This window comes from Syngnathus floridae, chromosome 17 (assembly GCF_059516105.1).
Source record: "Syngnathus floridae isolate MCC-2025c chromosome 17, RoL_Sflo_1.0, whole genome shotgun sequence".
NCBI lineage: Eukaryota > Metazoa > Chordata > Actinopteri > Syngnathiformes > Syngnathidae > Syngnathus > Syngnathus floridae.
The window spans coordinates 3,619,288-3,643,344 of NC_142429.1; the positions used below are offsets into that span (position 1 = coordinate 3,619,288).

Genomic DNA, 24,057 nt, shown 5'->3' on the forward strand with positions numbered 1-24,057 from the left:
GTCCACAATGATTTCCTTGGTCTTACTGACGTTCAGCAGGAGGTTGTTGTCCCTGCACCACGTGGTCAGAAGGTCAACTTCCGACCTGTACCGAGTCTCGTCGCCCTTCGTGATGAGACCCACCAGAGTCGTGTCGTCAGCAAACTTCACTATGCGGTTGTCGCTGTAGGTCGCAGTGCAGTCATGCGTCAGCAGGGTGAAGAGCAATGGACTGAGCACGCAGCCCTGGGGGGCCCCCGTGCTCAGCGTGATGCTGGCGGAGATTTTGTCGCCAACACGCACCACCTGAGGCCTCTGACAGAGGAAGTCCAGTATCCAGTTGCAGAGGGAGGTACTGAGGCCCAGCTCGTCGAGTTTGGAGATGAGTCGCTGCGGCACAATGGTGTTGAAGGCAGAGCTGAAGTCCACAAACAGCAACCTCACATATGAGTCCTTTCTCTCCAGGTGGGTGAGGGCCGAGTGGAGGGCAGAGCAGATGGCATCCTCAGAGGACCGCTTGGCACGGTACGCAAACTGGAAAGGGTCAATGGTGGGGGGGAGAACGGACTTGATGTGCTCCAAGACCAGCCGCTCAAAGCACTTCATGATGATGGGCGTCAGTGCCACAGGGCGGTAGTCATTGAAGCAGGACGGTGCAGGTTTCTTCGGCACAGGAACGATGGTGGCAGCCTTGAAACACGAGGGGACGATGGCCTGCTGCAGGGAAACGTTAAAGATGTCTGTGAAGACACCCGACAGCTCCCCAGCGCAGTCCTTCAGCGCTCGACCCGGGATGTTGTCAGGGCCCGCCGCCTTACGGGTGTCAATAGCGGCAAGCGCCCTCCTCACACCGTCGGCAGAGAGGCGCAGGGGCTGCTCGTGTGGGGGGGGAGTGGTCTTCAGCGGGCAAGTGCTGTTCTGGGCGTCGAAGCGAGCAAAGAAGCGGTTCAGATCGTTCAGCAGGCGGACGTCGCCCTCACAGCTCCTCGGCGCGGGCTTGTAGTCTGTGATGGTCTGAATGCCCCGCCAAAGGCTACGTGCGTCCTTGTTGTCCTTGAAATGGGTGGAGACCTTGCACGAGAACGCCTTCTTCGCTTCTTTGATGCCTCGGGACAGGTCGGCCCTCGCTGTCCTCAAGCCAGCCTCATCCCCTGCTCTGAAAGCCTTGTCCCTGGCCCTCAACAGTCTGAGGACAGCCCCCGTCAGCCACGGCTTCCAGTTCGCGCGGGTGACGACGGATTTCGAGCAAGTCACATCATCGATGCACTTCGTGATGTAAGAGGTAACAGAGTCAGTATATTCCTCTATGTCCGTCCAATCGTTGTAGGTGGCTGCCTGCTTAAACAAGTCCCAGTCAGTGGTGTCGAAGCAGTCACGAAGTGCATCGGAGGCACCCTCAGGCCACACTCGAACCTGCCTCCGAACCGGCTTGGATGCCTTTACCAATTGTCTGTATGCGGGCAAAAGCAAAACGGTGAGATGGTCAGAAAGCCCCAGATGGGGGAGGGGGGTGGCTTTGAAGGCTCCCTTTTGCGCCGAGTAGACCAGGTCCAGGAAGCTGTCTCCACGTGTCGGAAAAGGAACATGCTGGTGAAGCCTCGGGAAAACAGACTTCAGGTTGGCATGATTGAAGTCTCCAGCGAAGATGGTGAAACCGTCAGGGTGCGCCGTTTGCTGTTCACTGACGGCCTGGTACAGTTCGCCAAGCGCCGCGGTCCTGTCTCCTTCGATGTTGGAAGGCGGGATGTATACCGCGACTAGCAGAATCGCGGTAAATTCCCTCGGCAGATAAAAAGGACGGCACTTAATGATCACAAATCCACCCATAAGTGTGAAACTAAATATATTGTGACAACTCCAGGGAATTATTTCAAAATGTGAAAAAATGCAGGATACAGAATGTTTTCTTTTAAAAACGTCTGTCATGCTATGTCATTTTTAGCCACTAGAGTGCAGCATACGTGCATCTCAAAGGATAAAGGAAAAAGCCCTACATATTTCGCAAACTTGCTCACTTGGTAATATGGAGTCAAACCAGTCATTGGTTTTGAATAAAGGCTTTATTATAGCCCTACGTATTGCATCAGACATTCTATTTTACACACACTATCCTTATCTGATAAACTGATATAGTACAATTACTACTACTATTTTGAGTTTTGCTACTATTCTGTTTTGCTACCTCTGAATTGGCCTTTAAATTTTCCCCATACAAATAGTTGTGACTTTTGTATGTTCCGACGTACGTACACGGGAAAAGCACCTCGCCGTAAAGCAGCCATGTCCAAAGTTGGGCCCGAGGGCCAAATCCGACCCCCGGTCATATTTCATACGGCCCACAGCTTTGGTCTTATAATGTATTATTCATGACCCGCCTGCACTGTCAAACTGAATTTTAAAAAAAATAAAAATCATGAAACTTGAGACTGTAATTCCTCCTATTACCAAAAGGTAGCAGCACCAGCCCTCTCCGCTCATTTCTGCCATGGCGACTGCAAAGAAAACGAGGAAAGTTGACATTGAGGGCCGTTGCTTTCAAGAGAAATGGGAATTACAAAACTTCTTCACTGAAAATCAAGGCAATTGTGTTTGTCTAATTCGTAAAGAGACTGTTGCCTTGTTTAAGGATTTCAACCTAAAGAGACACCATCAGACTAAACATGCTAACACATATGACAAGCTAACAGGGAGTGATAAAGTGAAGCAGCTCCAAGCTGAACTGGCATCACAACAGCGATTCATCACGTGGGGCTGTGAGTCAAAAGTAAATCAAAAGTAAAAATTACTTAATATTAAATATTACGAAGTGGCCATGTTAATACTGTTGAAGTTATGAACCTGTAGACGTGACACAAACTATTACTTTCTGAAAAATATTGTAAATGACAAGAGCAAAATTCACTTGTTTTAAGTTTTAATGATAACAGACAACTTTGCATTACTTATAACTCCTGTTTAAAATGTTCATGAGGCAAAAATAATTTTAAACTCTTGTAAATTAAATTATTTCATACAGTTTGTTCAATGTTATCTGACTCTTCAGATATGAATGAAAGGCAGAATTTGTGATTTTAAAGTTGTTCACATCTGCCTGAGTGGCTTATATTTGGTTATTTTGTCATTTAAAAAATAAAGACAATTGGGACAATGAAATTTGTTTCATAACAGTATGTATTTGCATGAAATTTCTGTAGTTAAAAAATGTCTGAAAAAAGTATTGGCCCCCGGGCCCCTTCACTTTATCAAATCTGGCCCTCCTTGCAAAAAGTTTGGACACCCCTGCCGTAAAGCGACCGCAGAAATTCTACACGAACGGCGACTGCAAGAAGGATACCTCCAGCGCAAAGCTGCGCCAGCCAGCTTCTCCAAACGGGAAGCAAATTCATGAATAGTGATACAACGTTCGTGGTCAAAGTAAAAGCGAAGGATCCAGAAGATAGTGAGAATACTTTTAATCTGAAAGTTATATCAGCGGCAATAGCTGCGTAACACTGTGAGCTTCACACTGACGCAGGACGTTCCGCTGCGAAGCTCGAACGCAGAGGAGCGTCGTCGGTCCTTTTTTATTATTGTTGTGATTTTTTTTAATGAAACAGTGCCGCCAGTCAGATGCGTTTTTAGGGGGAAAAAATATTCTTGCCTGACCCTGTGGGGTTTTTTACAAATAGATGTGGCTCGATTTGATCGCTGTAAGGACATCAGATTGACGATCAAGTGCGCCGCAGGACGCAAAGAAGAGGTTCGGGAGAAAAAAAAGGATAATGGTGACCTTCCAGACATGCCCACGCGAATATGAGTGTCCACGTCTGCCTCCAAATCACAGAGAGAAAATCCTGCTGCGCAGCTCCCCTAAAGAAGCTGGACTCAGCTGAATCAGCTTCATTTCTAATTTGTAATCATTCGTCTGAAATCATCATTTCAAGCTGTTTTTGTATGCGTGGGAGGATGCTCTTAACCCTGCACGTGACTGTCATGTCGTCAGCGTTCTTCAATCCCAGTTTTGCCTTCAGCTCCCCATTTGACACAGGTAAGTCTCTCACACGCGCCATTTGGAGGATGCATGCCTCTTTCCAAGTTCATCTGCGGCACGCCGCCCTAGCGTTTGGTTCACAGTCAAGCGGTTCGGGGTTCCAATTCCAGCTCAGACTTTACACTTTCCATGTCCTCCGGCCATCTCCCGCATCCCCAAAATACGTGTGTTAAGTTAACTGAGCAAATCAAAGTCAAAGTCAAAGTCAGCTTTATTGTCAATTTCTCCACATGCCAGAGACACACAAAGAAACCGAAATTTCGTTCCCCCCATCCCACGGTGACAAGACATGGCTCACAACAGACAAACAAGTAAACAAGTACAACAAAAGCGTGCTGAATAAATAATGAATAAATAACACAAATATAAATAAATAAATAAGAGGAGCAGAAAAAAAAGGAGCAAGTGCGCGTACAGCAGACATTCCCGAAAATAGCGCAACAGTGCCGCACGCTACGCAGAAGGGGGTAGCGAGTTCAGGGCCCTAACAGCCTGGAGAAAGAAGCTGTTGGCGAGTCTGGTGGTGCGGGAGCGCAGGCTCCTGTACCTCTTCCCAGAGGGCAGAAGGTCAAACAAAGAGTAGCTGGGTGACTCACATCACTGGCAATCGAGGTTGCCTTGCGGGCGAGATGGGAGGTATGTACAATAGAATGTACAAACGCTTGTTCGTCTGTGATTGGCTGGCGACCAGTCCTGAGTGTACTCCACCTTTCGACCAAAGTCACTTGATCCGAATGAGCACAAGCCATAAAGAAAATGGCCACAGTCATTGCCTTCCTCAAGGTGCTTTAACACGATTTTGACAGATGGGCGACTACCAACCTTTGGCTGAAATTTTGCTCCTGGTTGCCTATGTGCAGATGGAGCTCCGCTGAGTGAGCTGTCGTGGCCTTCGTCCCTAGCTGTGGTGGCGGTCTCCTTCGCGGGCCTCTTTGCCGTCATCTTCCTGATGCTGGCCTGCCTGTGCTGCAAGAAAGGCGACATCGGCTTCAAGGTGAGCTCGCCTGGGCAGCGTGACGTGGTGGAAGCTCCAATGTGGAACACAAGCGTAAAAAGACCTTAACCTGCGTGTGATAAAAGTACATTCAAGTTAAACTACTCATCTGCCCAAGAAAATGGCCAGAGGAACCTGGAGGTTTCTTCAACGAGCGCCACCTTGTGGCAGTATCGCATCTAAACATGGCATTCCAATGAATATTGTGTTTGAGGAATATGAATGAAGCAAAAAAAAAAAAAAAAAACCTCCTTCCATTTTGATACCTCTCAGAGCGTGGTCATTTTGCCACTCATTATCAACTGAAACAGACATAACAGTACCCTCAGCCTAAGCCATATATAAAAAAAGAGCAAGAAATGACGACAATAAGAATGCTGGCACTTTGAGACGGCTGCTGGGGCTGGGAGCTTTCAGCCATCCCACAACAAGCAGATTCACTGGGTAACGGTGCACTTGCGTCCTTGCAGAGCCCAAAAGAACTTCTTTTCTCAGAGAATGAAGCGGTGGTTTGAAAGGACAGGCTCTCCTGGGAGCTGTGAGCGAGGCTCACTAACTCACAGCCTGGTGCCCCCCCCCCCCCCCAACTTTCCAAAGAGGGGCAGATGGTTCCCAACGGCGGACAGAGAAAAAAAAACTAATTGCTCCGCAAAGACACATAAATATCTCAATGGAAAACTATTTGTCGTTCCTGCTCGACATAAGCCAGAAGCTCTCTTGAAGTCCTCAAAGTTGCTTGATCCAACATTAGACAAGAAGTGCATCTATGGCCACATTTTGGATTTTCAGCTCTTCTGCTGAGGTCGCGTCGAAAGGCCACTTTTGCTCCCCTCTGCTGGAGATAGGGGAGCATTACAATGTCCCGTTTTTTTCATAACGGGATGTAAATGATCGTCCATCCATCCGTCTTCTGTACCGCTTGTCCCCACGGGGTCGCGGGTGTGCTGGAGCCTACCCTAGCATTCATAGCGCGCAATAGGCGGGGGACACCCTGAACTAGTCGCCAGCCAATCGCAGGGCACACAGAGACGAAAAACTATCCACACTCACAGTGCTCTATCAGCCTAGCATGCATGTTTTTGGGATGTGAGAGGAACCCCATGCAGGCACGGGGAGAACATGCAAACTCCACACAGGGAGGGCCGAAGGTGGATTCAAACTCACACCCTCTGAATTGTGAAGCGGACGAGCTAACCGGTGCGCCACCGTCGCAAATGATTCTTTTAGAGTCCAATTCATCAAGAAATGGTGGGGAAAAAAAAACGATTTGATTATTGGCTGATAGTCATTGCCTTAATGCACATGTAATTCATTCTTTTGTGCAACAGTCGAGGACTTCTCAACACAATTTGCAGAACTTGCCTCACACATTTTCAGAAGACATCAGATTGACTTGACTGTTTGATTACCCGACGAGTTCTATACAGGCAAACAGAATGTCAATTTTCACGTCCTCTTTAAGCTAAGTGACAAAACGTACTAAATGTCTCAACGATCATCGACAAGCATCAATATCAAGCTGTTGGGATTATCACAGCCAAACAAGTCAAACGAGGGCAATAATAACTCATTTCATCTCGTCGCATCTTGGCCAAACAGATGGCGTTCATTCATAAACATCAAGTGGCGTCGCTACGACTGGATTTGCTTTATCAAAGATGCTTCCATGCATTGTGCGCACTCCCGATCGTGACACAAATGTGCTGACATGTCGTTGGAGGCAAGACGGACTTTGGCGCGCACGCACAATGCGAGACACACATGACTGACGGACGGGTGCGTGTGGGCATCCGAACGCCCGCTCACAGTGGTACCATTGTCTCTGGCTTGCGCGGGCGCATGATTAATCCCCCCTGCGTGTGTGCATGCGCGCGTGCGGCAGGAGTTTGACAACGCCGAGGGCGAGGGCAAGGAGTACCAGGCGGACCTGTCGCCTTCCTGCCACAATGGACCCGAGGTGTACATCCTGCCCCTCAGTGAGGTCTCCAAGCAGGCCGACGGAACCAGTAAGGCAGCCCCGCAAAACACTAACTCGACTCACAACTTGCGCTGTCAGCAATCTCCTCTTGAGAACGAACGCACCTTAAGTATTTTGGTCTTGAGTTGAGAGCAAACGTTTGAGAAACAAGCATTATTTGCAAGGCCACAACAAGCAGGAGTTTGGCAAACATGAGCAAGTCTTTACAACTTTGGTTGAAGTTGACTTGAACACAAAGCAAAGACAATTAAATGGTAACCAATTATTGTGTTCAAACCAAAGCACATACTGTAACTTTGCCCTATGATAGCCCACTAGCCGAATGCTAACACACTATGCAAAACACCATAGACAGGCTAACAAAACTACCACTGACATTGCAGTATGCTTAATTTAGTCATTTAATAGGAAGCCACAACAATGGACGTTTCTTCCTCATGTCCTTTGCAGCTAAAATAAAACCATTAAGAGCTGCAGCTAAAACGCAAACTTAAAATAAAGTCCCAATGATCATCACACACACATCTGGGTGTGGTGAAATTTGGCCTCTGCATTCAACCCATCCCCATGTGATTTTGATCCATCCCCTGGGGGAGAGGGGAGTGAGCAGCAGCAGTGCCGCGCTCAGGAATCATTTGGTGATCTAACCCCCCAATTCCAACCCTTAATGCTGAGTGCCAAGCAGGGAGGCAATGGGTCCCATTTTTATAGTCTTTGGTATGACCCCAGCCGGGGTTTGAACCCACAACCTTCCAGTCTCGGGGTGGACAATCTACCACTAGGCCACTGAGCTGGTTTTGGTTTTGGGTTTCAAACATTAAGAGCCTCAATTTTAAAATGGAGCTACTAGTTAAAGTGTCAATCCATTGTCGAGTCATTAGCATGAAATCAATAGCACGGCGTTGCTCCCAAACGTTGTGCAGTGCAGCAGTTGGAGGTGGCTGTAGGAACAAAGCAGTTCAACGTGACTGAAAGGGAGGATTGTTGACATTGACCACAACACGTCATCTTGGGACACAATTGCGGAGCTTCTCTCTCGTGATTCCCTTAACAGTGCACAAGGCGCATTGACCACATGTGTATGCGCCACCGAGAGCGGCCTAGTGGTAGAGTGTCCGCCTTGAGACTGGAAGGTTGTGGGTACAAACCCCGGCCGGGTCATACCAAAGACTATAAAAATGGGAGCCATTTCTCCCCTGCTTGGCACTCAGCATAAAGGGTTGGAATTGGGGGGTTACATCACCAAATGATTCCCGAGCGCGGCACCGCTGCTGCTCACTGATCCCCTCTCCCCCAGGGGATGGATCAAAATCACACGGGGATGGGTTAAATGCAGAGGACAAATTTCACCACACCCAGATGCGTGTGTGACAATCATTGGGACTTTAACTTTTCCTCCCGCACCACTCATCGGAAGATGGAGAAGAGCGCCGCATGGAATAGACGCTGTCCTCTCGGCGTCGGCCGGGATGCGGGCGCCGCCTTGTGCTTTCGGTGGCCGTCCCAGGCGTCTGCTCGCGTCCGCCCACAATTGCAATATGGTGCGATTGGTCCTAGAGTTGCGGGGTGACGGACGGACAAACGGATAGAAGGAGGAAAATCTTGCTTGTTGAACCTGGAAGTTGTGAGAAAAGAGTCGGTCAACAGTCAAAATATTAGAAACAGCTCAGCTGTGTGATAGACGCGCGCGCGCACACGCACACACATATATGTACACACACACATATATACACACACACATATATATATATATGTATATTTACACACACTGCTCAAAAAAATTAAAGGAACACTTTGAAAACACATCAGATTTCAATGGTGAATTTCTCTGGGGGGGATATCTATACTGATATGAACAGTTTAATGTCTCAGGAACAAAAGGATGCCACATCTTTTGATGGAAATAAAGGTTTTCAGCCTACAGAGGGCTCAGTATACAGACAGCCCAAAAATCAAAGTGAAAAAATTACATGGCAGGCTCGTCCTTTTTGCCTAAATTCAATTTCTGCAACTCAAAATTATTTTCAATATCTTGTGTGGCCCCCACGAGCATGTATGCATGCTTGACAACGTCGCGGCATGCTCCTAATGAGACGACGGATGGTGTCTTGTGAGATGCCCTCCCAGATCTGTCTAAGGGCATCAGTGAGCTCCTGTAAAGTCTGAGGAGCAACCTGGCGGCGTATGATGGACCAAAACATTATGTCCCAGAGGTGTTCTATCGGGTTTAGATTAGGTGATCGTGGGGGCCATTCAATTGTGACAATTCTTTCATCCTCCAGATACTGTCTGCATACTCTTGCCACAATAGGCCGGGCATTGTTGTGGATCAGGGGGAACCCAGGACCTACTGCACCAGCGTAAGGTCTGACCATGGGTGCAAGGATTTCATCCTGATACCTAATGGCAGTCAGACTGCCATTCTCTAGCCTGTAGAGGTCTGTTCATCCCTCCATGGAAATGCCTCCCCACACCATCACTGACCCACCACCAAACCCGTCATGCTGAATGATGTTGCAGGCAGCATAGCGCTCTCCTTGGCTTCTCCAGAACCTTTCATGTCTATCACAGGTGGTCAGGGTAAACCTGCTCTCATCTGTGAAAAGCACAGGGCGCCAGTGGCGGACTTGCCAATTCTGGTGTTCTATGGCAAATGCCAATCGAGCTCCACGGTGCTGAGCAATGAGCACAGGAAACACTACAGGACGTCATGCCCTGAGGCCACCCTCGTGAAGTCTGCTTCTGACTGTTTGGGCAAAGACATTCACACCAATAGCCTGTTGGAGGTCATTCTGTAGGGCTCGGGCAGTGCTCAACCTGTTCCTCCTTGCACAAAGCAGCAGATATCGGTCCTGCTGATGGAATGAGGACCGTCTACGGCCCTGTCCAGCTCTCCTAGAGTAACTGCCTGTCTCCTGGAATCTCCTCCATGCTCTGGAGATTTTACTGGGAGACACATCAAATCTTCTTGCAACAGCACGCATGGATGTGCCATCCTGGAGGAGTTGGACAATCTGCGCAACTTCAGGAGGGTTAAGAAATCGCCTCATGCTCCCAGTCGTGATAATGACTGGAGCTAAAGCCAACACTTGTGGAAAAACAGTTAAAAAAGATCAAGAGGGAGGAACTTGAAATGGTCTCCATCTTCAAAATCAGTCCTGTTTTGGGGACCATCTCGTTGTTGCCCCTCTAGTGCACCTGTTGTTAATTCCATCAACACCAATGCAGCTGAAACTGCTTAACAACCCCCTCTGCCACGTACCTGACCAAAACCTTATCAGCAAAGTCTAATTGAATTCATGCCATACCCTGATGAAAAACTGTTCCTTTAATTTTTTTGAGCAGTGTATATATATACATATATACACATATATATATATATATATATATATATATATATATATATATATATATATATATATATATATATATATATATATATATATATATATATACATACACATATATATACACACACATTATATATATATATATATATATATATATATACACACACATCTATATATATATATATATATATATATATATATATATATATATATATATATATATATATATATATATATATATATATATATATATATATATATATGCTTGAGGGTTCGACGCAGTATCTTTGCTGTTCCTAGTACTGCACTTTTCTGGACTGAGATGTCAGATGTTTTTCCTGGGATCTGTTTCAGCCACTCCTCCAGTTTGGAGGTTACTGCCCCTACTGCTCCAATGACCACAGGTACCACTGAAGTCCTCACTCTCCAGGCCTTCTCCAGCTCTTCTCTGAGCCCTTGATATTTCTCAAGTTTCTCATGTTCCTTTTTCCTAATGTTACCATCATTTGGGATGGCTATGTCAACCACAACGGCTTTGCTCTGCTCTTTGTCCACCATCACATTGTCCGGTTGGTTCGCCATTACCATTCTGTCTGTCTGGATCTGGAAGTCCCAGAGGATCTTGGCTTGGTCATTCTCTACCACCTTTGGAGGTGTTTCCCACTTGGATCTTGGGACTTCCAGTCCATACTCTGCACAGATGTTCCTGTACACTATTCCAGCTACTTGGTTATGGCGCTCCATGTATGCTTTACCTGCCAGCATCTTACACCCTGCAGTTATGTGCTGGATTGTCTCAGGACCTTCTTTGCACAATCTGCACCTGGGGTCTTGTCTGGTGTGGTAGATTTGGGCCTCTATTGCTCTGGTGCTCAAGGCCTGTTCTTGTACAGCCAGGATCAGTGCCTCTGTGCTGTCCTTCAGACCAGCTCTTTCTAGCCATTGGTAGGATTTCTGGATATCAGCCACTTCAGCTATGTTTCGGTGGTACATCCCATGTAGGGGCTTGTCCTCCCATGATGGTCCCTCCAGCACCTCATCTTCCTTTGATGCCCATTGTCTGAGACATTCACTGAGCACGTGATCCCGTGCTGGACTTGGGATGGAACCCTCCATGCATGGTTAGGAGCTTCCGTGTCTTGATATATGTGGTCTGTATATCCTCCTTTGGCCACCGTATGATTCCTGCAGGGTATCTGATTACTGGTAGGGCGTAGCTGTTAATGGCTAGGGACTTGTTCTTGCCGTTGAGCTGACTTCTTAGGACTTGCCTTACTCGATGGAGGTATTTGGCTGTGGCTGCTTTCCTTGTTTCCTCGTCAAGGTTGCCATTTGCCTGTGGAATTCCAAGGTATTTGTAGCTGTCCTCAGTGTCTGCTATTGTTCCTTCTGGGAGTGAGACCCCATCTGTGTGGATTACCTTTCCTCTTTTAGTCACCATGCGGCCACATTTCTCAAGTCCGAATGACATTCCGATGTCAGAGCTGTAGATCCTGGTAGTGTGGATCAGGGAGTCAATGTCCCGCTCGTTCTCAGCGTTCAGCTTAATGTCATCCATGTAGAGGAGGTGGCTGATGGTGGCCCCATTCCTGAGTTGGTATCCATAGCCCGTCTTGTTGATTATTTGGCGGAAGGGGTTCAGTCCTATACAGAACAGCATTGGGGACAGAGCGTCTCCTTGGTATATACCACATTTGATGGTCACGTGTGCAAGTGGCTTGCCATTGGCTTCAAGTGTGGTTTTCCACTGTTTCATCGAGTTGGCGATGAAGGTTCTCAGAATCCCATTGATGTTGTACAGCCTCAAGCATTCAGTGATCCAAGTATGTGGCATTGAGTCATATGCTTTCTAGTAATCAATCTAGGCAGTGCTCAGGTTGGTACGTCTGGTTCTGCAGTCTTGGGTGACTGTTCTATCCACCAGGAGTTGATGTTTTGCTCCTCTGGTATTTTTACCAATCCCTTTCTGAGCAGTGCTCATGTATTGATCCATGTGCCCGCTGATCTTATCTGATATTATGCCCGACATCAGCTTCCATGTTGTGGAGAAGCAGGTGAGTCATATGCTTTCTAGTAATCAATCTAGGCAGTGCTCAGGTTGGTACGTCTGGTTCTGCAGTCTTGGGTGACTGTTCTATCCACCAGGAGTTGATGTTTTGCTCCTCTGGTTTTTTTACCAATCCCTTTCTGAGCAGTGCTCATGTATTGATCCATGTGCCTGCTGATCTTATCTGATATTATGCCCGACATCAGCTTCCATGTTGTGGAGAGGCAGGTGAGTCATATGCTTTCTAGTAATCAATCTAGGCAGTGCTCAGGTTGGTACGTCTGGTTCTGCAGTCTTGGGTGACTGTTCTATCCACCAAGAGTTGATGTTTTGCTCCTCTGGTATTTTTACCAATCCCTTTCTGAGCAGTGCTCATGTATTGATCCATGTGCCCGCTGATCTTATCTGATATTATGCCCGACATCAGCTTCCATGTTGTGGAGAGGCAGGTGATTGGCCGGTAGTTGGATGGGACTGTACCCTTTGAAGGATCCTTCTGGATCAGGATCGTACGCCCTTGGGTTAGCCATTCAGGGTGAGTCCCATCCCTTAGCAGCTGGTTCATTTGTGTTGCCAGGCGCTCATGGAGAGTTGTAAGTTTCTTGAGCCAGTAGCTGTGGATCATGTCAGGGCCTGGTGCTGTCCAGTTTTTCATTCCTGAGACTCTTCTCTGGATGTCTGCCACTGTGATGGTTACTGGGTTCTGTTCAGGGAGCTTGCTGTGGTCCTTTCTCAGAGCCACCAGCCACTGTGCATCCTTCTTATGTGATGCCTCCCGCTCCCATATATCCTTCCAGTACTGTTCAGTTTCCAGCCTTGGTGGGTCTGCTCTGCTATTATTCCCCTGCCACTGAGCGTACACTTTCGCTGGTTGTGTTGTGAACAACCTGTTTATTCGTCTGGCTTCATTCTCTCTTGTGTACCTCTTTAGGCGGCTGGCCAAGGCTTGGAGTCTTTGTTTGGCAGTTTCGAGTGCTTCAGGTATGGGCATCTGGCTGTATTTCTTGGGAACTTGCTTTTTCATTGCACCTTTCTGGACCTCTGTCATTTGGCTCACTTCTCTCCGTGCTATCTCGATTTTGGCCTCCAGCCTTCTCTTCCATGGTGGGCACTGTTGTGGTCCCATATGGTCATTCTTCTTGTAGCCAAGCATTTCTAGGATCACTGCTGCTGAGGTGTATAACAGCTCATTGGTTTCAGTGATGGTAGCCATAGGAATTGTTGTCAGTGCTGCATTCACATCTTCTAGGAGACTTTCTGAGGGTACTTCACTTAGCCTCTGCAGTGTGTATCTAGGTTCCCGAGCATTCATTCTCGCCATGATCTTGTTCTTCAGGTCAGTTGCTGCCTCGTTCAGCTTAATTGTGCTTATTGAGGTTTCGTACCCAACCTCTGGACTTGTACATGGATTTAACTCTTCTCTGACCTGGTGCTCTGGTTGACCTTCGCTATGGCATTTGTGTTGTATCTCATCAATCTCGAGCTGTGATAGCAGGTGCCGTTTATGGATATTGGAACATTGAGCTACTAGTTGCTTGGTCGATAGTGTTGACTGTGGATATCGAAGTTGCCATTTTTCCCGCATTGTCCGCATGTAACCCCTCTCGCTCTGGTTGCTGGAGTAGTAGCATTCCAACAGATCCTTATTCTCGCATCTCGCCCATTTATGTCTTGTTCCAGTAGCCCATTTTTCATCAGGGTCCTCTGGTTCCCCAACACCTGACGCAGACCTTGTTTGTCCGGGCAACGTCTAAGCCGGCATGTCTTTCGTTTCTTGTACTCTCATTATCTCTGAGGTAGGCGGTATCGTTAATGGTCTTGCCTAAGGACCCACACTGACTGTTGGTAAGGTAATTGCTCATTGCTCATATTGTGCCCCTGCCGGGAATCGAACCTGGGTCTCCCGTTTGTAAGTCATGTGACTTACTGATTGAGCTAGTCAGCCGTATATATATATATATACATCTATATATATACACATATATATATATATATACACATACATACATACATACATACACATATACACACACAGGCATATATATATATATATATATATATATATATATATATATATATATATATATATATATATATATGTGTGTGTGTACACACACACACACACACACACACACACACACACACACACACACACACACACACACACACACACACACACACACACACACACAGTGGAGCCTCGGTTTTCGAACGTCCCGGTTCTCGAACAAATCGGTATTCAAACAAAAAATTCGAGATTTTTTGCTTCGGAAGTCGGACGAAATTCGGTTGTCGAACCTCGCGAGATGAGCCGAGAGGACCCGCATGCCATCTGACTCCGTTCGTTATTACGTTCTCGTTAGTCTGAGGATTGCATCAACTCTAATCATGCCGCCAAAGGAAGCAAGTGGAAGCAGTAAAGCTATCCTAAACCACAAAGACGCTCCTAAATGCGACACTGAGCGCCCGGCGCGCTGCAGTTGCGCGATCGGACAAAATTAAGCTCCCTGCGCACTGAGGTCCATTTAAATTTTGGAAAGTACAGCAGGACTTTTAAATTATTTTCTAAATTTCAGCGACGGCTCTGTCACAATAATACGACCAGCGCGGTGCAGTTGCGCGGGTGGTGGTGCTTTTTGGAACGTCCTTCTCAATTGTCTTTACATTTCTACTGCGTTTTCATGCTTCCAGTAAAATTTTAGAATGAATTTTCTTTCTTCAAAGTTTAGTCTGGCTGCCATCATTTGGATCGATGGGTTTAATCTGCAAAGAAAAAACAAACTTTTGAGTTATCAGCTGCTAAAAGGTGTATAAATCTTTTTGGGACACCCTGTATGTACACTGTATTTGTGGTGAGTACATAATACACTTGACACCTTGCACTAATTGTAAAAATGTGTCTATGGATGGCCGTCGAGCTATTTCACGACTAACCAATGTTGAGTATGGCTGCTTGATCGGTTGAATCCATCCGATGGCTGTCGTTCTCTCTAGGAATGCCGTGAGTAGGATGCACACATTCCTCATTTGGATGACATGCCTACTCCTTCGTTTGTCTCCGTCGTGCACGTTTGAGGAGAAGGGTGGGATTGTTATCGCCGTGACAACCTCTGCCCGGCGTTCCACTGTCTAAATGGGCCTTTGTGTGTGTGTGTGACAGCGAAAGCAACAATGGCCACCATTTAGGCGGGGTGGACAGCGGGTCAGCAATAAGGCCCGGGCGGGCAGAGGAGGACTGCCATTATCGAGCTTGAACAGAGATGGGTCTGTGACACTGAGCGACGGCACGCACCGTGACCTAAAATGCGAGCGTTCGGGCAGGGCTGGCGATAAGGCTGACCACCGCGACAGTGCTCCTTTCTGCATCTTACAGAGATGTGGTTGTGTGCCATTGGGCCAAGGAATGCTGGCGGGTGGGGGACAGGGCGGGCTTATGTAATTCAGCGATGGGTGTCTTGGAGCCGCACCCCAAGCTGGCGCCTCAGATGACGCACGAGCAAGCAACGGACGAGCAACAGCCTCCCTAAAGAATTCAGGTCCCAGATCTGGGCGTGCGTGGAGGATGTGCCGACAGCCGGAGAACCTCCAGAGCGGGATTGGGTGTTTGTGCGGCTGGCATGTTTGGAGGGCGGCCGGAGCAGCGGCCGGAGCGGCAGCCGGAGCGGCAGCCGGAGCGGCGGCCGGAGCGGCAGCCAGAGCAGCAGCCGGAGCGGCTGCCGGAGTGGTTGCCGGAGCGGCGGCTGGAGCAGTGACTGCCCCTTCTCAAGCTTCTGAGCGGGACTTGATCCTCAGAGTGGCGGGCTGCTCTCCGCTCCAGCGACTGGCCTTGTTTTGGGAATATGAGGATCTAGCCAGGTACCTGTTATTTATTTGCGCTTTTTTTTCTTTTTATACACCTTCTGGCTCGTGGTGATGTGCCTCTTGGTCGGGGAGGGGGGGGTTAATCCAGTCAACCGGTTCTTGCCCTTTTTCTACTCGTGGCACTTTTCTCTCCTTACTTCCCATGTTTTGCGTTTCCACAAATTCTTCACAGTTGTTGTGACGCAGCATGTAAGTCGAGCAGTGGGTCATTTGGTTTGGGAGCAGCGTTGGCTGGCTCGACGGGTCACTGGCTGGCTGGGTATCCAACCTGAGCTGTCCTGCAAGAAAAGTAGCTGCAGTTTCACGGAGCGCAATCCGTAATACTAACAACTTTGTTTTTCCAGTCCAGCATCTCAAATCGTCAGACCTCGACCGCCATAGTTTGCTCTATCTCAAGGAGATTGGCAACGGCTGGTTCGGCAAGGTAAACAATGTCTTTGTCTCATCCCCAAACTACAAATAGAGACAGTGCGTGCAAAATAATTGTCATGGAGGTTAGTTCTTGTTTTAACGTTAGTTTCTCAAGTTGACTTGGATATAACACATTTTAAGAGCAAGAGCATTCATTTTTAGTGCTGGGAAAATGCTCCCTTTTAGTTTAGATTTGATCACTTTTAGAACTGTTAATTTTTTAAGACTGAAAAAGAGATAGAGACATTTGCTAAGCTATGTTAGCCAACTCATGGGTACGGACGGACAAAAGCTAAAAAGAATGTGACTGAAGGATTGACTTATTTTCTATTTGGAGGAAAACGTTTGAGGAAAAAAAACGGCCCCGTCGTCAATGAAGTGACAAAAGCCAAATCAGTAGGTCGTATCGTCTGCAAGTAAAACATAGTCCGTCCGTCTCCTCTCCATTTCAAATGTGCCAGAATGGACAGAACATTTGGGGTTGAATGGTCAGGACTAAAATAGGTGGAGCGAGAAAAGACAAAGGTACAAGACGGAGCACATCATAAAAGAAGAAACAAAACATTTGCCATCATGCAACGGCCATGACGACCTATGACAGCGCAACAAATCTCTCGTATGCCGTATGGCGGCTGGCGCCCTCACGTTACTTAAATGGCGCCAGTTGGAAAACAAGTCACATTTGGAAGCAAGGAAAAATAATTTTCCATTCATTCAAATAATTGTGTAGCATGACCAAAATGACAAACTGACTTGATGTGACACCCGGGATAGACTTTTGTTGAAATTTTTAATGCGTCACTTTTTTATAGGATGCAGCTAATGGATGGATGTTTTCGGGTCAGCGCAAGAACTTCTCTAAATTCTTCTTCTTTTCTAAAAATCTAAAATTGTTTTACATTCTGAGCAAATTATATAAACTTCTAGAAATTCTAATTGCTGTTTTTGAACGTACCAGGTGTTCCTCGGGGAGGTCAACGCGGGTCTCAGCACCACCCGGGTGGTGGTGAAGGAGCTGAAGGCCAGCGCAAGTGTCTGGGACCAGATGCAGTTCCTGGAGGAGGTCCAGCCATATCGGTCAGTAAAATGAACAATAAAATTCGGTCATCATTGAGCTCGGGACTGACATTCGTAGTCTGAGGCAAAAGTTTTGTCTGAAAAAGTCCCGACTTATTTTGGGGCCAGGAAAATGAACAATAAAAAGCTTGCGACAGGACTTTTTGTGGTTTTTTTCTCTGTCATCATTGGGACTGACATTTGGAGTCTGAGCCAAAAGTTTTGTCTGAAAAAGTCACGACTTCTTTTGGGGCCAGCCTACTTGTAAGGGCAGAGTCACACTCTGCTTCGCACATCGGAAACGATTCTTAGAAGGTACGCAAATGACCGCTGAATGCATTTGCAGGACCTTGCAGCACGCCGCCCTCCTGCAATGCCTGGCCCAGTGCTCGGAGGTCACGCCTCATCTGCTGCTCATGGAGTTTTGCCCTTTGGTAGGAAACACTTTGATCTTGTCATCCATACGAGCCGGCTGGCCACCCTGCATTTTAAGCACTTCATCTACTAGGCGGAGAAGGCGTCACATGCTTGCCTCAGCAATGCAACACAAGTCAGACAGTGTTAGAACAATAGAAAAGAAGAATATACAAGTGACATTCCCCAAAAGGTTCAGAATTGTCTATCGATGCCAAAAGACAGGGTGGGCTGGGGGCGAGGCACTACTTTTACATGAGAGCTAATGAAGCTCCACCTGTCTGTGCCCCAAGCAATACTTTGATCTGGCGACAGCATGATCCTTTTGTGTTTCCTCCAAGGGTGACCTGAAAAGCTATCTCCGCAGTCACCGCCTGTCGGATTCAGACAGTCCCGACCCGCTCGTCCTCCAGCGAATGGCATGTGATGTGGCTTCGGGGCTTTTGCACCTCCACGACAACAACTTCATTCACAGGTAACTAACTGAACAAGGCGGCGGGATCTCTTCTCGCCCTCACGGTTCTCAGCGGGAACCTGTGCCACCCAGTGTTGGTCTCTTCCTGCAACAACATCCTGGTGCTGCCTGAGTAGTGGCGTCAAAACTCCAGCATCAGTGATTTTGTTGCCGGGGGCAACCCTATCTTCGCGGCCGCCTCTCCAGGCATATCCAATCAGTCCTACGCCAAAGCAAGATTCCATCTTGTTTGGCAGTGACCTCGCCCTGCGGAACTGCCAGCTCACATCAGAAATGTCCGTGAAAATCGGGGACTACGGCCTCGGTCACAGTCTCTTTAAGGTTTGGCCCGACTTGTTACGTTCTGCCTAATCAGGTGGGCGGGCGAGCCAATTGACCCACAATATGTGCAGGAGGACTATTACGTGACGCAAGATCAGATTTGGGTGCCTCTGCGCTGGATGGCGCCAGAGCTCATAGACCAAGTTCACGGAAACGTCTTGGTCGTTGACCAGACTAAGGCAAGCAACATATGGTGAGCTTGCTGTTCAGAATATTTGTCAGATACTGCGTCATTTGACATGGGAACTGCATTTGCCGTCGTTCCTCTTGCAATTTTATGGAATGTTGAGCGAGTAGGACTGTTTGGGATTTTGGATCCGCTCACTCATCCTCGCTTTGAACCGTCGCAGGTCGTTGGGGGTCACTGTGTGGGAGTTGTTTGAGCTCGGAGATCAGCCGTATCGATGGTACTCTGACAGACAGGTGCTGATGTACGCTGTGCGAGAACAGCAGCTTAGACTGCCCAAACCGCAGCTCAACTTTTCCCTGGCAGAGCGCTGGTGAGCTACACTGTTGTCGCAGGCTGGCTGCGTCCACTCGGAAGTGAATGTGTTCACAAATCCCCCACTCTCTCTCTAGGTATGAGGTCATGCAGTTCTGTTGGCTGCAGCCCGACCTGAGACCGAGGAGCGAGGAAGTTCACCTCCTGCTCACACACTTGTGTGCGAAAGGCTCCAGTGAGGCAGGGGAGGATTTCCAAGAACGCCGAAATGCCTTGAGACCAAAATTGCTTGGCACTCCCTCCCCAGTGGCCGCACCTGCGCCCCTTGACCTCACCGCCCCGAGTCGGGCAGCGGAGCTGGCCTCGTCATCCTTCCCCCTGCTGGGGCGCTTCTCTGAGAGCTTTCACTCGGATGCGGGGGATGACTTGCTGACAGTCACCGAGACAAGTCACGGTCTCAACTTTGAGTACAAGTGGGATCAGGCCCAAGCCGAGCAGCCGCACTGCTCGTTGTCCACCGGCGGCCTGATGGGCCAGGTGAACCCGCATTCCCAGGACGTTCACTATTCAAGCGAGGCAAGCGCCTCAGGTGGATGCAGGCCTGAGGCCTCTCCACCCTACAATGAGCCTGAGGATGCAGGTGTGGCCCCTGTGCTGAGTGCCCGCAGCCCCTCGGTCCGCAGCGACTACGACATCCGGATTGAGGACACAGTGGAATATCGCATTCACGTGGATGACAATCCTGCGCTGAAAGCCGGTGGCTCTCGGTCGTCTCCTCAAAGTCAGACGGCTTCAACCGCCGCACAACCGAATGCTTACCGGTCAACGGCAGCTGGGCTCCGATCGATCGCCTCCGATTGCGGGTCAGGCTCCGCTGTACAGCCAACCGCCGAGCCACTGCTTCAACAGGCATCCGGTCCGGCGATGTTTGGCCACTCCCGTAGAGACTCCTCTTCCTTTCGAGCCACTCCGTCGGATTCAGAACACGCCAATATCTGTGATCCGCTGGCATCGTCAGAAAATAAGCAGAGTCGGACGCGAGCAACGAGCGGGGTGAGCTCAGGCTTGTGTGATCCCTATCTAACAGACGGAAGCAGATGCCGTACAACGGTGGGACCCGTTGGACAGACACGACTTGTTGTTGGTCCAGATGTTAAAAGAGGCGCCGGCCCGCTAGGAGGTCATCGGAGGAGTGGGGACAGTGACAAGTCCACTTTCCCTGTGGAAGACGCCACAAGCTGGACCTCCAACCATTCTGCCAACAATAATACCCCACACCATTATAACGCCACAGAAGTGTGGTCTTTAACCAAAGACACCACCAAAACCTTCCGGAGTTGCAGGACTTTTCAAGAGGAGACAGAGCGAGGGCAATCTCCCTGGAGCGCTGCCAACAAACTCAAAGAACGAGACAGTAGGGCCGGTCCACAGGAAAACAACCTGGCTAATCCAAGTCAGAGTGCCCGAGAAAATGAAACACCACAGTTACAGAACGGAGAAAGATTTCACTCCAGGCCCAACATAAGACCCGATGCCACTTATGTCGAGTCCCCTTCATCCTTTAAGGAATCTCATAGCTGGATTCAAGCTCCAGAGAAGCCAAGGGGTAACAATCGGGAGGCGGATTCAACACCAGTCTCTGTTCTTACTTGTTTATCCTTCAACGGAAGCAGAGAATTGACAAGTGGACTTGGGCTCAGAGACTCTGGCGGTAGCCTCGTGGAGCTCGCAGACTACAGTGAGGAAGATGATGACTTTGCAGACATCACATCGAGCATCTTTACAGACTTCAACCTTGACTATGGTGACATGCAGGAGGAAGAGCTAAGCCCGCTTAAGAACCCGGAGGGAACTCACGACTCTGCAGACACCACAAAACTCTCGTGGTCAGTGGCGAGCACCTGCAATGGAGTCTTTAGCCCAGACTCGCTCAGCACTCCCGCCCAGCCCAAGTCCCTGGACAGCGGCTACGACACAGAAAATAATGGGTCTCCAGACTTCATATTTAATGAGCTTTTAGGGCCACAAACAAGTGCAAGTGGACTCATTGTGCAAGTGGGTGCGCAGCAAAATCTCGGCGGGACCTCAGTGGTCCACTACAAGTACATCATTGATAAAAACACATACCGGGACTCTGCCTATTTCTCTGACTATGGTACTGAAATCGACAAAAGCCCGAAGGAGGAAGACGCAAAATTCTTTGCCAATCCAAGTAAATGCCACTTGGATGGTGGGAAACTGAGCTCTTCTAGAGATCCAGTGAAAAGGGAGGAGTTGAATCAAAAACCCAGCTGCATTTTGGCAAGAGCCTCTGAGCCAAGCTCTCCCCATTCTTTTTGCACACCTGCGATGTCCACCTTGTCACCCTTGCCTGTGCAGATGGGCGGGTGCCTGACCAAAGAGGCGGCCGCAGACCATGACCAGCTGGACTTGGACAGAGAGTACCAAGAGGAGCCCTGCTCGGAGCTCAGCTCCTCTGTTGACTCGGGAGCCTCGCCCGTCAAGGAGACCTCAACAAACGACCAGGACGGAGGTGACGGATCCCAAGACTGTTGCCACGGACAGATTTTATGCACAAACTCCACTGCATCTGATCGCCGCGACGAGCAACCCAAAGAGAAGCAAAGCACAGATCAATCCATGGAGAAGGAAGAGCTGCCGGAATTCATGGAAGCACTGGCGGACAGAGGGATGAACGAGGAAGACTTTGAGGATATTGATGCGGAGGAATGCGACTCGCAGGACAGCTCATGCCAAGCATCAAATGAAGCCTCATTTGAGGTGTTGGCGCCGCCGTTTGATGCTTTAAGAGCCCCGCTGGAGGAGGCCGAGGACGACTCAGACGACAGCGAGTCGGATGAAGAGTTGCGGACCTACAGCATCCAGGAGGAGGATGGCGGGGGGAGCCACGAGGATCTGAGTGCAGTGCCGGTGGTGGTGAGTGACAGCAGGGGGGCAAGGCATCTCCGCAGTCTCCTAAAAACGCCAACGCTCCTTACTCAGTCCCTCTGTGAGGAGCTAGAGAGAAAGAAAAAGACAGTGTCCTTCTTCGATGACGTCACCGTGTTCCTCTTTGACCAGGTACCACATAAAAGTGACTTACGTTTTCAGAATATCAATTAAAGCACCCCTCCGCCCTCACTTTTTCACTTAGGAGAGCCCAACTAGAGATCTGGTCGACGACAACTTCTCCATCGAAGACGGATACAGTGGGAATGGGACGAAAGATGACGTCATCTCCAACCTGGATGAAAACATGTCAAACGTGGATGAAAACAAACTTGAAGCTTGTGAGGAAACAGACAGGGCAGAGCACGGTGGGACATTCATGGCAATGAGATTTCACTGTGGTTCATCGTTCCTTAATGGCCGTTGTGTCTTTGCCTTCAGCTATGAAGTGGGAGGGGAATGTGGCACTTGAGCCTTGCCAACGTTGGCCCGACACAGCAGCACTCGCTTCCCCTTCAAACGAGGTGGCAAAAAGTGTGGCGCTCGATCGGTTCCTGGCCTCCAGCAGATTCTCCATCACGCAGGTGTCAGGTAGCAATCTCGCTCAAAGCTGGATCAGCACTTGGCTTCCAATTCCAGACTAATTTTGGCAAATGTTTCCATCCCTAACAGGAGAGCCCAAAGAAGGTCCATAAGACTGAGAAGCCATCGATGGACAGTTGCTCAAGCGTTCCTCCTTTCCCCCTTCTAAACCACGCATTGCCGCATCCGTATGGATGTATACATAGTGTATACAATGTGTATACTTTGTGATGACGGACAGTGTTAGCCCAAAGTGGACGCCAGCCACACTTGTGTTGGCTCCATGGTTGCATCCAAAACGGCTTCATTGAGTCATTGCCTCTGCCCAACATTTTTCAAGGACTCTTGCATGCTCTTCCCAGCGGTGGAAAATAAAGATCGTTTTATTCTTTAGGATTTTATCGGGGGAAAGTATTAGTAAACAATCACATACAGTACAAATCTACTGATATGAAAAGTCTACACACCCCTGTTCAAATACCAGATTTTGTGCTAGAACTGTAAAAAAATATATATATCCACCCACCTGTCGCCATTTAAAGAGCGCCCCTACAAAAAGTTCTGATGTTCTGGTCGGCTTTTCCTGCCATCGCTTGCTTTAAAAAGCCTACTAGACGAGCAAAAGTATTTAGGGTCGGGTTGGAGGCATTCAAAATGGTCAGTCCGTACCTTCAGACATAACTCTTGAAAGAAAAGATTTGTTTCCCTGTTGACTTGTACAGCTTAGAGGTCACATTCATGATGAAAAAAAAAAGAATTTAGCTTGGAAAGGATTACTCTTGAACAGGGGTGTGCAGACTTTTCATATCGACTGGACCTTGGAAACATGATAAAAATGTCCAAGTTGTGTGTCCCTTTCCACTGCATTGCAGATGCGAGGGAAGTTTTCATGCCGTGCTATCATCATACCGTCCTCTGCATCTGCACGTCCACCTCGTCTTAAGCAAATACACGGCGGATAGTGGGACTCGAATGATGAGCACGACGACTCCTCTGGCTGGATGAAGCAGCTGCTTTGTTATTTTTTTGTCTTTCACTGCCATTGAGCTCTTCCCAAAACAAAACACGCAAAAGCATCCTCCCTGGCCGACTGGCTGTGTCTGCTCACTTCTTTGCTGTCAAATACCGTGAACGTGTTTTAAGGGCACGCCAAGGAAAAGACAAATGG

General features: G+C 48.5%; 1 protein-coding gene and 1 long non-coding RNA gene across 5 annotated transcripts; one reads left to right on the top strand and one right to left on the bottom strand.

The window, feature by feature from the left end:
- Window positions 1–3,473: 3,473 nt before the first annotated feature.
- Window positions 3,474–23,980, top strand: lmtka (lemur tail kinase 1 a). 4 transcript variants are annotated; one of them, XM_088358215.1, is made up of 15 exons: window positions 3,474–4,006; window positions 4,870–5,003; window positions 6,886–7,009; window positions 16,584–16,663; window positions 17,609–17,727; window positions 18,053–18,140; window positions 18,462–18,595; window positions 18,832–18,916; window positions 18,988–19,109; window positions 19,267–19,416; window positions 19,496–22,295; window positions 22,362–22,439; window positions 22,513–22,675; window positions 22,749–22,898; window positions 22,980–23,980. In XM_088358215.1, the coding sequence occupies exons 1-15, from the start codon at window positions 3,772–3,774 to the stop codon at window positions 23,000–23,002; spliced, it is 4,485 nt and encodes a 1,494-aa protein (XP_088214341.1). In that variant the 5' UTR covers window positions 3,474–3,771; the 3' UTR covers window positions 23,003–23,980. The 4 variants fall into 4 exon arrangements, with proteins under 4 accessions (XP_088214341.1, XP_088214343.1, XP_088214340.1 ...); XM_088358217.1 differs by having other exon boundaries at window positions 19,496–22,439; window positions 23,762–23,980; XM_088358214.1 differs by having other exon boundaries at window positions 3,475–4,006; window positions 19,496–22,439.
- Window positions 4,203–22,412, bottom strand: LOC148383251 (uncharacterized). Its single transcript, XR_015853441.1, has 5 exons — window positions 20,178–22,412; window positions 17,606–17,704; window positions 8,386–8,596; window positions 4,832–5,073; window positions 4,203–4,733 (listed from the first exon to the last, which is right to left on the bottom strand). It is a non-coding gene; the product is annotated as an uncharacterized LOC148383251 (long non-coding RNA).
- Window positions 23,981–24,057: the final 77 nt, after the last annotated feature.